General features: G+C 44.4%; 1 protein-coding gene across 3 annotated transcripts in view; it reads left to right on the forward strand.

Moving 5' to 3' along the window:
- Positions 1 to 13,689, forward strand: part of RAP1GAP2 (RAP1 GTPase activating protein 2) — a 228,584-nt gene that overhangs the window by 161,164 nt on the left and 53,731 nt on the right. The window contains exon 1 of one of the 3 annotated variants that reach the window (XM_054008315.1): positions 8,558 to 8,631. The exons of the other annotated variants lie outside the window; for them this stretch is intronic. Within the exon in view, the coding sequence (XP_053864290.1) occupies positions 8,605 to 8,631 (27 nt within the window). The 5' untranslated portion in view covers positions 8,558 to 8,604. Of the gene's footprint in view, positions 1 to 8,557; positions 8,632 to 13,689 lie in introns of those variants that run through there. 3 annotated transcript variants of the gene reach the window in all.

A 13,689-nucleotide genomic window follows, 5' to 3' on the forward strand; every position in this document is an offset into this window, starting at 1 on the left:
TAATATGCTGAATAAGGATGGACTTTAATACATGCTTAAATTTAGGCATGTGGTTAAGCCTCTTGCTGAATTCGGGCCATACACAGTATGGTTAGCAGCAGTAGAAACTTCTCTCGTGGCACCCAAGCTAATGTGAATCAACCGAGAGCTGGAGGGAACTCCCTAGGTATGAACTTACTTCAGTCTCTGTGGTTACATGTTCACCCGTAATGTGGATATATACTAAATTCCATATACATTATGGGGGAGAAGGGCGTCTTTCCTAGGAGATCTTAAAAATCGATGCTCTGTCTGCTGGAATACATTCTAGGAGTCTGTGTAGTCCAAAAACCTGTCTCCAACTGCATCGGAGGAGGAAACTCCTCAGTAAGTGGTTATGGGAGAAAAAGAGAAAGTTACTGACTGATGCATGCCCTGAAGTGTGAGGATTTATATTTCTTCCAAAGCTTTATTTTTTAACATTTCCTATTAAAACTCTGGATACATTAGTTATATACACCTCTACCCCGATATAACGCGACCCGATATAACACGAATTTGGATATAACGCGGTAAAGCAGCGCTCCGGTGGGGCGGGGCTGCGCGCTCCGGCAGATCAAAGCAAGTTCAATATAACACTGTTTCACCTATAATGCGGTAAGATTTTTTGGCTCCCGAGGACAGCGTTATATCGGGGTAGAGGGGTGTGTGTGTGTGTGTGTGTGTATATATATATATATATATTTCCAATCCTCCCTTTTAATCGCTGAGGTACTTTTTTTTTTTTTTGGTAAGGGCAGGGGGTTGTGCCTTGATGGCATTGGTCAAAATTTCTCAGTTTGTTTGTCTGCCTGGGTGAGGCATTCCACCCCAGAGGTGGCTGCATTTCAGCAATGGGTGAAGTGGTTCCTGTATATTTTGGTTCTGACACTTTGAGATGAAAGGTGCTATATAAACGTAAGAAACTGAAGTCTTCATTATATCATCATTGTGCAGAATTTGTTTCTGATCTTCCACTGTTCTATGTTGTTAATTCTTATGATTATTATTATTATTATTACTTCTATTATAAATTATAATTATCTTCCTCACTACCAAATGGAGAATAAAAACACGTTTAACAATGGTCCTTGTCAAATTACATGTTATGGGTATTTGTTTATCAATCTGCTACATCCAGGGCATGATTCATGCAGACTAGAATTACACTTACATTGAGTGTTATGCATTCTTGACTGCCAGCAAGTGCAGACTGGATTGATTTAATTTGATGCTGACTAGAAAGAGTGGGGAAATTATGAGCTTTTGCCATTAATACTGTCAGAACTATCTGAAGCTGGAAATGCTGGATTGTGAGTATAATTGGACTTTTACAATTGAGGCAACTTGAAGAAAGAAAACAAAGAAGGAAAAGACCTTTACTTAGTAAGTTTCTATAATATTCTTGTTGTTATGGAGGGTGGATTCTTTGTATTTTAATGAGCTACTTTCCTAACAACCCAGTTCCTCTGTCTGTCTGTCCCTGCAGCAGAGTGACCAGCCTGCATTTGGGACATCAAGCCTGTTCTCATGGAAACGACTGGGAAAGGAAAAATTTGGTATTGGAGGCAGCTGTTTCTCAGACAAAATTCCCACTGAGGTCAATGCAGCTGCTGTTGGAGTTACTCCAGGCTTATGCGGTGTAAGAAAGAGGAGAGTCAGGCCCCATGTGCCTTCTTCTGGGAGGAGGTCGGAGTTCCCGCACAAACAGCAACTTCAATCAAAATACTGATAAGAAACCATGAGAAAATTCTCTGGATTCCCATTTGGATATGGAGCTAGTTTCCCCCAGACCATATGGGGGTGTGTGGGGATTTCACTTTGATGGAGGGAAAGAGACATTACCGTTACATGCCGCTCCTTGGATTTTCAATAGGGAGAGGAGCTTTAAATCGTAGTCAAGACTTCATAGGACTGATGCCGGGGGTGCAGAGGCCATGTGCTGAATTATATTTTCTTTGGCTGTCCTAGTTATACCCAATATGCCTAGACAAAACGATCCACTTTGGTGCACTGGGCCCCCCTTGTCGATGGGAGGTTATAGCTTCTTTAGGTGGCCCCAACCTTCCCCGTGGACTTTGTGATGTGGAGGACAAGACCTGGCTCATGTTCTTTGGTTAACCTTCCAGAGATCCAAAGGTTTTCTTCAGAGTGCACCTTTGGGATCTGCCCAGCTGTTCTACTGTAGGTGAAGCTGTGGTTTATTACAAAGCTGGCTACGTTTTGTGAGGTGGGAGTGTCAGAAATGTTTTAATTTAAAAGAAGTGTAAAAATTCAAAAGGCAAAGTTGGCATTAATAGGCCATACCTCTTGCCAGGGTGTTAAGTCCCCCACTGTACGCTGCTACCTCAGAGAAGCTGCATGGTCTAGTGGTTAGGATGCTGGACTGGGATTCAGAAAGCCCTGATAGTTTCCTTTTCCTTCTCTTACTCTGTTAAGATTGCAAACTCTTCTGGGAAGGGACTGTCTCTTACTGTATGTTTGTAAATTGTCTCGCACAATGGGGCCCCACTCTTGGTTTGGAGTTTGTCATGATACAGCTCCATCACATGGTAGCTACTACTGTTATATCTTTCAGGAGACATTTTTCATCAAAAGAAAGCCATGGTCTGTAGACAAGAACAATTTATTGTAGATTATATTTCTTTACGGCCCAATCCAACCCCTGTTATGTCAAATAAAAGATTCTCATTGATTTCAATAGAAGTTGGTTCAAATCTTTAAAGAGTATGAACTTTCCATACAATTAGCCTGTTCTGGTGACTCGTGAATTTAGTAAACAAGCAGAGTCCAGATTTAATGCAGGTTGGCCACTAGATATGGCATAACTCCTGTTGATTTAAGTGGGGGCAAAGAAATGTGTTATGGACCCTTGCACTGCTGATCTGAACATATTGAATACATAAACCAGAACACATGGGATGTGGAAATTGCTTTCCAGAACACCAGGTGGAACAACATGACACTGCTGCATCAGAATTGTACCACTCCTCAGTGAGTAATTATTAATTGTTAGCATATGCAGTCATTTCTGAATCACTCTTTAAAGACTCTATGATCTAGCTGCATATTCATGACATTAATTGGTCCCAATCTAATCTAAATTCCCACCGACCATTGTTATAACTGATTATGCAACCATAATTGGCTGGCTTTGTAGGAAGTACCTCTGTTTTGAGGAAGTCCAAAGGCAACTGGCCAGCTGGCTGGCAAATATATTGGTTCCTGTTGATGGTACCCAAAGGGACCATCAGAGCTATTAGTTCCTGAATCCATCTCATGTAATTGTAGTTTTCATTCAGATTCAGCAGTATCTTTTTAGCAGTACACTACAACCTTGTTAATATGCACTATTTATGTATTTATTTAAAATAATAGATACCTATCCAAGGCTCTAGGCATCCTAACACCATTAATTATCCAATAAATACAATTCAACTAAATCTCATCAGCATTACAATCATCAGTTCCACAGGAACTCAGCCGGCCAGCCACCTCCTCCCTTCATCATGCCCTGAGCCTTTCCAAAACACAGGTGTCTTTGCACTATACCCAGAAAGTCACCACATTCGAGCTATTTTGGGCCAAGGATGGGAGCAAGTCCCAGAGTCTTGGAGGCCTCACAAAGAAGGCCCTGCCAGTTGCCCCCCCCCCCCGCCCTTTTATAATGAAGGGTGTCCAGCTTGGGCGCACACACTGACTGCAGCTACGGGGGTGTCATTTCTAAAGCGCACGAACGTGTTGCACATTAATAGGTCCGTGTAGACCCTACCGGTGCGCCCTAAAGGTTCCCTAGATGTAGTACTGTTTTAAAGTGTACTATATGTATATAGAAAAAGAGAGCCCCCCAAACCTCTGATTTTTTGACATCTCCCTAGAATGCAAAAATTGCCAAACCCATGAAATCATTAAACTCCGAAAACCAGAAATCATAATTGTACGTCATAACCAAAACCTTACACGCCGCTTGGAGACCGTTGGGCAGCCAATGCCATATCCCAGAGCATTTGGTGGCAAATGCTTCCCGTGAGAAGCTCTGCTCGGTAAGTGAGCCACTATGTTCTGCACCAGCGTCCGACTGTGAATGGGTTTGAGATGTAGCCCTGTGTAGAGCACATTACAATAGTCTAATCTTGAGATGGATAACAGTGGCAAACTCCACGTCCGAAAGGCGAGGTTGTAATCTCCTAGCCAGATGCAGATGGTAAAAAAGCTGACTGGGTCAGCGCTGTAATGTGCTCCTCAAACAGCAGCTGGGGGTCTTAACGCATCCCCGGAATTGTGAAGCTTAGTAACTAATGGCAGCTATCCTCCTGCAATCAAAGGAACTGATGACACTTCCCAATCATGGCAGGATCCACTGTGAATTTTGCCAAATATTAAATGAATAAGCTCAGTAAAAAGAAAAGCCAGGATAATACATGGACAAATGCCCTTTGCTCATTTCCTTTGACAGTTATGCCGTAGCTGGGTATTCATTATTTATGACAGCAGTAATGCCCTGTAGTGCATCTTGTAAAAATAATGAAGTCTTAGTAATTTGGCAACTTACGACTGTCTTTGCTACCAAATCTTTGCTGAGAGGTGGGGAAAGATAGCTACTTTTTTGTGCAGATGGTAAACTGTGTGGGCTAGAGATGACTGGATATGGGGTGGTTAGAATGTATTTTGCGTCAGTAGTTATTCCTAAAATGCTTAGATGCCTAGGTGTGATGCTGGCAGACCAGCCAACCTGTGTATGACCCGTCACAACTTAACAGGAGGCATTATAACTGTAATTAAGACAATCTACTTGTTTGTGAATTTCAAAGAGAGGTACTAGACTAGCAAACATCAACACATTTATTTGTAGTCATAGAAATCAAGGGTAGATGCTATGTGTATTTGTCTGTGTTTACCTATATCTTGTTAGAAGTTTAACAATGTAACCAGATTAGCTTGTAGATGCTAATTCCCTTTCATGTCTTAATTGCCTTAATTATATATGTGACTGTGTCCAGTTAATCTTAAAATCAAAGATGTAAGATACAGCAGAAAACTAATAATATTATCTACGTTGTCTTCAGCGTAACTATCTATGTTATAATGGAGGACCGACTAATTGCCTTATGTGAATGAGTGTAATTAGTTTACCTGTGTAGGCATAGGAAATAGAAAATCTGCTTCAAAGCAATGGTCCATAGGCGACCTGCATTGCCTGTCCTCCCTCGGGGAAGGTACCGCTGCAAATGTTTCTGTGAGGAGGCTTGTTCGCTTGCCAGACGAGCTATGGAAGAGAAACCTCAGGCCTGATCCTGGCATCTCTAGAGTGCTTAAACTTTGAACAGGGAAAGTGTAAGCCGTAGGATGGAGATCTTCCAAATAACTATTTGGAATAACCTGGAAAATGCATGGAAAGACTCTAACAGATTTTTTACATCTAAGCTGCCTTTGGATTCTGACCTGTTGGGGTGATTCCAGAGAGACTTTTACAAGCCAGCGAAGTTCCCGGTAAACTGCGCAGCCGCACAGCACTCTATTTAGCACTGCACAGGTGCTCAGGGAACCTGCGCAGGGACGAGCACTCCCCCACTCCCCCGACCCCAAACTGTTATGGCCGGGGCAGCCCCTCGGCTCCAACTATGCCGTGGCCTGGACCTGCTGCAGCCGGTGTGCCCCTACTACAGCTGGGGTGGCATGGCGGGGCCCGGACCTAGCTGCGGCCGGGGCAGCATGGCCGGGCCCGGACCTGAACCCAGGCGCCTGGCCCGGACCCAGCTGTGGCCATGGTGGTCCGGCCCAAACAACCTGGCCTAGATCCAGCCACAGCGGCCTGGCCCGAACCCAGCTGTGGCCGGGGAGGCCCAGCCCAAACCTGGGTGGCCAGGCCCGGGCCTGTCACGGGGTGCCCCTCCCTGAACCCAGCCCCGGCCCGGACCTGCAGTGGCGGGGATGAGGTGCCTATCCTGTGGCCCCAGCCCCGGAGCTGCCACGGTGGGGAGAGGCACCTCTCCCCCTCCCCCCCAGCCCAGGTGCTGCTACAGGGAGAGAGAGCCACGTGGAGTCCTCTCTCCATGCCATAACCCAGAGCACCCTCCTGCAGCCCAAGCCCCACCCCAGAGCCTGCACCCCCATCTGGAGCCCTCACACCCCTGCACCACAACTCTCTGCCCCAGCCCTGAGCCCCCTCCCACACTCCGAACCCCTTGGTCCAACCCCCACCACACTCCAACCCAGCCCACGGTCCAACCCCCACCACATGAATTTTATTCTGTGCACGAAGATGAAGGTGATGCATCCCACATCACCTCCATCTTGGTGCACAGAACAAAACCCATTCCACACATGGGTTGGAAAAATTAGAGGGAACTCTGCAAGCCAGCAGTTCTTTCCATCACTGCTATGATCCTGAACTATGAACACTGGTGTCAAGTATCAGAGGGGTAGCCGTGTTAGTCTGGATCTGTAAAAAGCAACAGAGAGTCCTGTGGCACCTTTAAGATTAACAGATGTATTGGAGCATAAGCTTTCGTGGGTGAATACCCACTTCATCAGACGCATGAACACTGGACATCACTTGTATGTATATTGATCATGTAACCATTTGTAATGCTCTTCTTTCTTTTTCCTTTTATTATGCAATCTTTAGTTTTTAATTACTACAGGATTGGCATCAGCGTGATTATTGGGTACTATTGAAACTCCTTTGGGACTGGTGAACCTCACCTCTTGAGGAATCAGGTTTTCAGTAACCCTCACTATATTAGGCTTGGCTGTCTAGATGGGAGCCAAGGATTGGATTGCCGATTGGGAACTGTTTGGCTTCTGGTTAATCAGCGTAGTATCACAGAAGCTGTTTTGTTATTGGCTTGGTGAATCTAATTATAGAATAAACACCAGTTTGGGGGATTGCCCTATTTCTTGCAGTCTGTCCTGAGTGTGGTATTCCCAGTGTGGCCCATTCAGGCACTCGGTCACACCAGGTAATAGGAACACTAAGACAGATGGATGTGGAAGTACCATAGGATTTCCTGAAGATGGTTCGGTGCGGTGCAAACATTCACTTTCCTTCCAGTTGTGAGAAACAGCTGAAGACTCTACAGAGTTTTAAAACTTTTTCTAGCACAATCTGTTTCCCCACTCATTTGCCATGCAGCATACACTGTGCACTGCCAGCAAAGGAACAGATGGAGCAGTTAACTCATTCAGAGCAATTATATCTGTCAGATTCTCTCCAGGCCTTCCAGCTTTGATCCCCACCTTCACTTCAACTAGCCCTGAAAATGGATGGCGCTGGAGCGTCGGGCCCATACCCGGCCGTCGCCGGCAATGAGAGCCGCGGGGGCTACGCCGCGACGAGTAGGAGGGCCGCAGTTTTATCTGGTACACCTTCCCTTCAGTTTCTTTCCCCAGGAATTACAAGGGTGGACAGTTTGTGTTTGCTCTGTACTAGGGATGATGCTCTTTTCTCCCCAGCTAACTAAACCTTTCCAGCATTGGCACTACTGTCTCAGAGACCAGGCATAGAGACTGTCCTGTGATCCATTGAAATGATGCCCGCGTTCTCCCTCTACAGCACATGAAGTGGTATTTGAAGTCCAAAGTTTAGTGCAGGGAATTTGGGACAAGGGGACTCTGGGCTTCATTCCTGCCTATACCACTTTACTTGCAGTATGAGACTGATGATGATGTCCATCATCACCATGGTTACAGATGAGGAGAAAACTCCATGATGGTCTTTGCTATGCAGATTTAATTTAAATGGGAAGCACTTAAATACTATGGTGATGGGTGTCATGGTGGCCCTTGAGGCAGACAGATAGACTGGCGGAGTTATATTGCTTTGCTGTGCCTTACTTTACCCATCTGTGAAATGTGTCTAACAACATTGCCCTGCTACTCCCAACTAGGAGATGGATAATATGTTCATATGGAAGTTGCTAAGTAATTGGGAACGGTTTTTATTGTTACTGCTGTATGTTAGCTGCCATGCATGAACTCCAGACACACCAAGGCCATATCCTGCTCTCAGTTACACTGATGTAAATGCAGAGTTACCACCATTGAAGTATGCCAGTGAGATCAGAATGTGGCCAACCAGCTCTGCACGCCCCCCTGGTTATTCCCCCCTCCTAGTAATCCTGTGATTTTTCCCCTCCCCCGGTCAGTTCCATGTGTGGCTCTACTAAAATGCTACTCCGTTCTTTAAATGTCAAATCTATCTGCAGTTTACAGGTTGCCCTGTAAGTCGGTGTGAGCGTCACATCATAGAAGGACTTTGAATCCATTCCAAGATGTGAGTTTGAGGCAAAGAATTCTTCCTTTTTAAATCCTGTAGCCTGCTTCCTGCACAACCTGTTTTGGGCACATTGCCTTCTGAGTTGACCCACCCTTTAACGCATAAAACAACAGTCCGGTCATGTCTCTTGCTTGGAGAAACATTAACAAAGGGAGGGGACGGATTTGAGAGAGTTCTGCATGGATGAACAGGCTGGCATCCAACTTCAGGAGCTCCTTATTTGATCACAATAAGGAAGTTCAGCAGCAGCAACAGCTTTCAATGTGTGGAGTTTGCCCTGGCTGTTGCAAGGAGAGAATGTTGAGAAGATGATGGATTTCTTAAGGAACTTTTTGGTGAGTGTTGCACTGAAAAGGGGGAGATGGGTACTAAGACAGATGCACTGCCTACATGCCCCAGTGCATACCATGTGGGATCATTAGCTGCTGTTTCCCAGCGGGTAGCACCCTTTCTGGATGTCATTTACAAAGAGAGTTTCAAACTGGGCTTTTGCTAATTACATTTTTCTTCTTCATTAAATTGTTCAGAATCCATGGTACCCGTTGACTAAACCCTTACCTGCATGTGTAATATGGGAGTTAAATAAATAGTGAGCAGTAGCTGATATAGCTATAAACAGTCTGCAGATTGTCTAATGCTGAGAGAAGAATAACCGTGTTTTCCTAATAAAATGTAAAAATTAACTCTCTGCATTCTTTACCTTTTCTATGGTATTGGAGTTTAGCTTGAACAGTGTTTAACTGGGGGAGAGTTTGGATCTACAAGTGAAAGAGAGCGAGCTATGGACTAAAAGATTTTCATTTTGCATTTATAAACCTATTACTAGTACAAGTTACTAGACCAGTTTGGCTTGTCTGTGCTAATAATGGAGATTAGTTTCCACTGTGGCATTTTGCTTTCAGTAGGTTTTAAGAAGGACATACGGTAGCTTCAGTTTTGGAACATCAGTTGCACAAGAATTGGGGAAGTATAGACTTCCTGTGCTGCTAAAGTTAAAACTACAACGGACAGTGTTCCATGCTGATAAGAATCACAAGAGTACATTTGTTTTAACTATAACATCAAAGATGGGAAGATTTTATTTGTGCTATAATATGATCAGGCTTAAAGATGCAGAGATATCTAAGAGCTACAGGCATACTGTCCTCTTGAATTTTTTTTAGATAAATTCTTTGGAAAAAAAAAAATTATACTCTGTGCTAGAGCACCATTTTAAAGAGTGGGCCAGATCTTGCAACATGGCATTGTCTGCTTTGTAGTACACTGCCACTGTATTCTGGCCCTAAACCTGTTCTAACTGGCTCAGGTTGGGTCATGCCACCTCCATTGACATAGAGGTGATGTGCGACCAGACTCTGAAAAATACCTACCATAGGAGCCAGATTTTCAGAAGTGCTCAGCACCCAACATTCACCAATTGTGGACGTTGGACTCTTTGATAAGCTGGCTTCTGGGGACTCTTTTGCCACTCTGACAGTGCAGCACTGTAAAAAGAGGCAAGGCTGGGTTTGCCCCCGAAGTCGGTCCATTCCTTGGCTGTGCTAATAGCTTCTTGTTATCTTCGCAGCCTGGAGTAAATTAGAGCAACCCCTAGGCTACTATTATAGTGAAAATTGTCCTCTGGCAAATATGTTTTCTCCAAAGGATCATACAAAATTTGTCTGTTTTCTTTTCTTCTCTCTGTTTTTTCTTTTTTAAACAAAACCCCTTTTGTTTTATTATTGGAAATCTGGATATTTACTGCAAAGTCTGCTGAAAAGCTGCCATAAGTGCCATTCTCTCCAACATGGTGCTCCCCAGTCTTAGGGGACCTCTTCGAGCCATTAATGAGCAGCGAGCAGAATCATGGCTGTTTAATCCCATCTTCCACATTATCCTCCTTTGATCTGCAGTATCTTCTCACTGCCCCTGCCTTCTCTCAGCTCTCTAGCCATTAGCCCACACCTCTTGTAACTGGCCACCTGAGCTCAAGCTGTTTTCTGGCCACTGTTTATTGTGAGCAAACAAAGGAATGAAGAAGACTGTGGGGGAGGAGAGAAGCTGCTTTAGTAACATGCGTCCTCCTCTGCTCGATTCTGGAAAAGCCACATGTTTGTTTAATGGGAGTGTCCCAATATTTTACAAACATGTTTTGGGCAGATGAGTAGCCTGTCTCTATTTTTAGACAAGGGATGGATAGGTCTCTATAGGGAGTGGGGGTGGGTTAGGGGTAACTGAGCATTCAATTGAATTACCCTGGGATTGTTTGATCAAAAGATCTGAAATGACAAATGACTGAAAATTCACAAAGTGATGCATTAATCTAGTTTAGCTTGGCTGGCTTGCTGGAATCTTGCCACTAATGTCTCTAATAGTCTATGTCTGTATTCGCCTGTGGGCTGTGGCTAAAGGGGCCTTTATATTTTAGACTTTTGGGGCAAATTTCTCAACCAGTGCTTTTGCAGATCAGACGATTATCCCTGTGTGCAATCATCACCAGCAAAAGTGACATCTGATACGCAAATGGGGAGGCACTTGGAAATGTGAAGGGTGCATTGAGCATGTGGTCCTTGTCCCATGTGGGGCAAATTCACTCGGGCTGCTTAGGGTATGTCTACACTGCATTGTAAACCATGGACCAGCACTTGTGGACTCGGTCTTTCCAAGCCCATGCTTGAGTGTTCACACTGCAAAGTAAACCTGGGCTTACAACTGCTGGAGTCAGGTCTCAAAGCCATGCTAAGGCATCTGTGCTGCACATAGCAGACCTTCTGACTCGGGTCTGTGGTTTGAGCGGCATCCACCCTGCAAAATGACACGGCTTGGACCATGACAGGTTTCCGAGTAGCAGCCGTGTTAGTCTGTATCCGCAAAAAGAACAGGAGTACTTGTGGCACCTTAGAGAAGGACTCGGGCTCTGACTGACCTTCCCCACCTGAGCAGGGTCCTAGGACCCAGGTCCTGAGCACTTGCTGACCCAAGTCAAACTGATTCGTGTGTGGACGGAGGGGGAGGGGGTTTGGGCTCAAACCTGAGAGGTCAGAGCCCAGGCTTCAGTGTGCAGTGCAGACATACCCATAAAGCCAAAGTAACCCTTGGGGGGGCGGTGCATATGAAATGCAGAGGTGAGTTTTAGAGGTGAAATCCATCCACTTGGGAGGCTTCCACCAGCCAGCAGGTAGAACTGACTGAAATGCTGGAGTAGCGGTCTCAGCTCCTCTGTCCCGTTTTCCCAGCATCGTGATGTACCTTTGGAGCCACTAACACTATTCTATGAATGGGGTATACGTATAATAATATATATTAAAAAGGAGTTTCTTTTAAGTTATAAGATAGTGGGGGGGGGGAGTGGGTAAAACCAAGAAACTGTTTTGGTTTTGCCCCTTGAGTTTAAAGGTGAACTGAATCACTGTCATTATTTGTGTCTCTGTACTCCAGCAGCACACGCTGTGTGCTAGGCACTTTCCAAAAATATACAGACACGCTTTCTGCTCAGATCGGCGCGCCGGGACTGTGTGAGGGGAGGGGGGTTTGCATCTGTTTTTCTCCTGCAACAGCTGGAGTGATTATCTGGTCCATAAAGTCAGACTGAAAAGTGGGTAACTTTAACAAATGGTGACTTCAGTGCCTGGGCAGACGGCTATGCGCACGGGCAGACGGCTATGCGCACACGCAGCCCCAATGAAGTAAATGGGCCTCTGGGAAAGCGGAGCAGCTTGCCTGCACACTTTCAATTGTAGGATTAGGGCTGTGAAGCACTTGATGTTGAGCCCTTTTTGTGAGGGGCCTTGTGGGACTTTTAATCAAAGTCCCTAACTCATTGGTCTCCTTAGATCATTTGCCAAGTAGGCCGTTATCCATAAAACCATGCCAGCTAAACCACTGCAGGGAGCTGCGTTCACACCAGTCCTTGCATTGCTCAAGGTGTTAGGGTTGTCCTCAGCTGTAGCCAGCGAAATGCAGAATCCTGGACTTGTATCTTGCAAGGTAATGGTTTGTAGGTGTTCTGTTTGAAACGGTCTTCATTTGTAGTTTCTAAGTCTGCATATCAATCTCGGTGATTATTATGGAGCTTAATTGGCTTTGTTTCCTTTTATTTATCGTTGTTTAAAGATTACCTCCTACAAGATAGGGTCTTGTGAGCCCAGTTCGAAAATGTTATGTGCAAATTTCATACACTTTTCTGCCTGATTTCTGAGCACAAATGGCCACTTTGCAAACACCAGTGGGGTGCTGGCATGTTGTCCTTTCCTTCGGCTTATAGTGTGCCAATTCCTGTAAAGTTTCATGTTTTTTCTTAAAGCCCCTGTGTGATCATGTGAGAATCTCAGCTCTGTGTTTTTGTTTTTAAGTCAGTTTCTATTTCCCTTGGTTGCGGAGAAACACTTGAAAATGTGAACCCTAAATGCGCAAAACCCAGAAGGCAAATAAAAAGAACCCCAAACATTCTTTTTACAATCCCCTGATTTTTTTAAGCTAATGTCATGGTTTTTGAACACTAGGTTGGCAATACTGGTAGTGTTATAAGAAAAAATAGCTTAAAAGCCATAGTAAAACTGAACATAAATTGGGGCAGGTAACTGAGACAACAAAATTACTTTATAGTTTAGTTGAACAAGGAGTGTTTATCATTTGAAATATTATATTGCACAAATGAAAAGCAAACTCTGAGTCATGCTAAAGTGGCTGCTATTCCAGCTGATGGTTATTAACCTGCTAATGGATTGGTCATGTTCACTATATTCACTTTGCCATAAGGGTGGGTAAGTTCTCAACCTGCAGCCTTATTTTGACTCTTTTTCTGGCATTTTCTGTGGGAGCCAAGTACAGTACTTTCAGTGTTTTTATTTGAAGAGTGACTGCAATAGGGTTAAACGAATTGCAGGAGGAAGTTAAAGGGAAGTAGCCTTATCACAATAAACAAGGAAAGACAGAGTAGGCAGGGTGGGGTATATTTGATGCTGTGACATTACACCCCATATTCTTCATAGGGAGATTGTTATGATATGAATATGGCATATCTAAGATGTATTTTATGCAAGATGGATCTTGTGAGATATCATTGGAAAGGTGATGATTTACTGAATATGATTATCCAATTTGTATGCATGTATCATTTTTGTGTCTAAAGTTAGGAATATGGACTATGTATCAATTACAAAAGTGTTTGCACCTGGGGAACGCCCACCTGACATAGGTCAATCAGTCTGGCTAGTTAGTCAATGCACCATTAGCGAGAACAATAAGACTTTGAAGATGCTAATCTCCCTGTGAAGTCTACCTGAGGATTTATGGCTACTTTGACACTACAGGGTCATGTGATCACGTCACGTGGTATTGGACTCCATCTTGGACTGCTAGTATTTTTCCACAAGGGGGTGGGGATCAAACTGGGAAACAAAGGATTCCAGCCA

The sequence above is a fragment of the Malaclemys terrapin genome, chromosome 18 (genome assembly GCF_027887155.1).
Source record: "Malaclemys terrapin pileata isolate rMalTer1 chromosome 18, rMalTer1.hap1, whole genome shotgun sequence".
In the NCBI taxonomy this organism is placed as follows: Eukaryota; Metazoa; Chordata; order Testudines; family Emydidae; genus Malaclemys; species Malaclemys terrapin.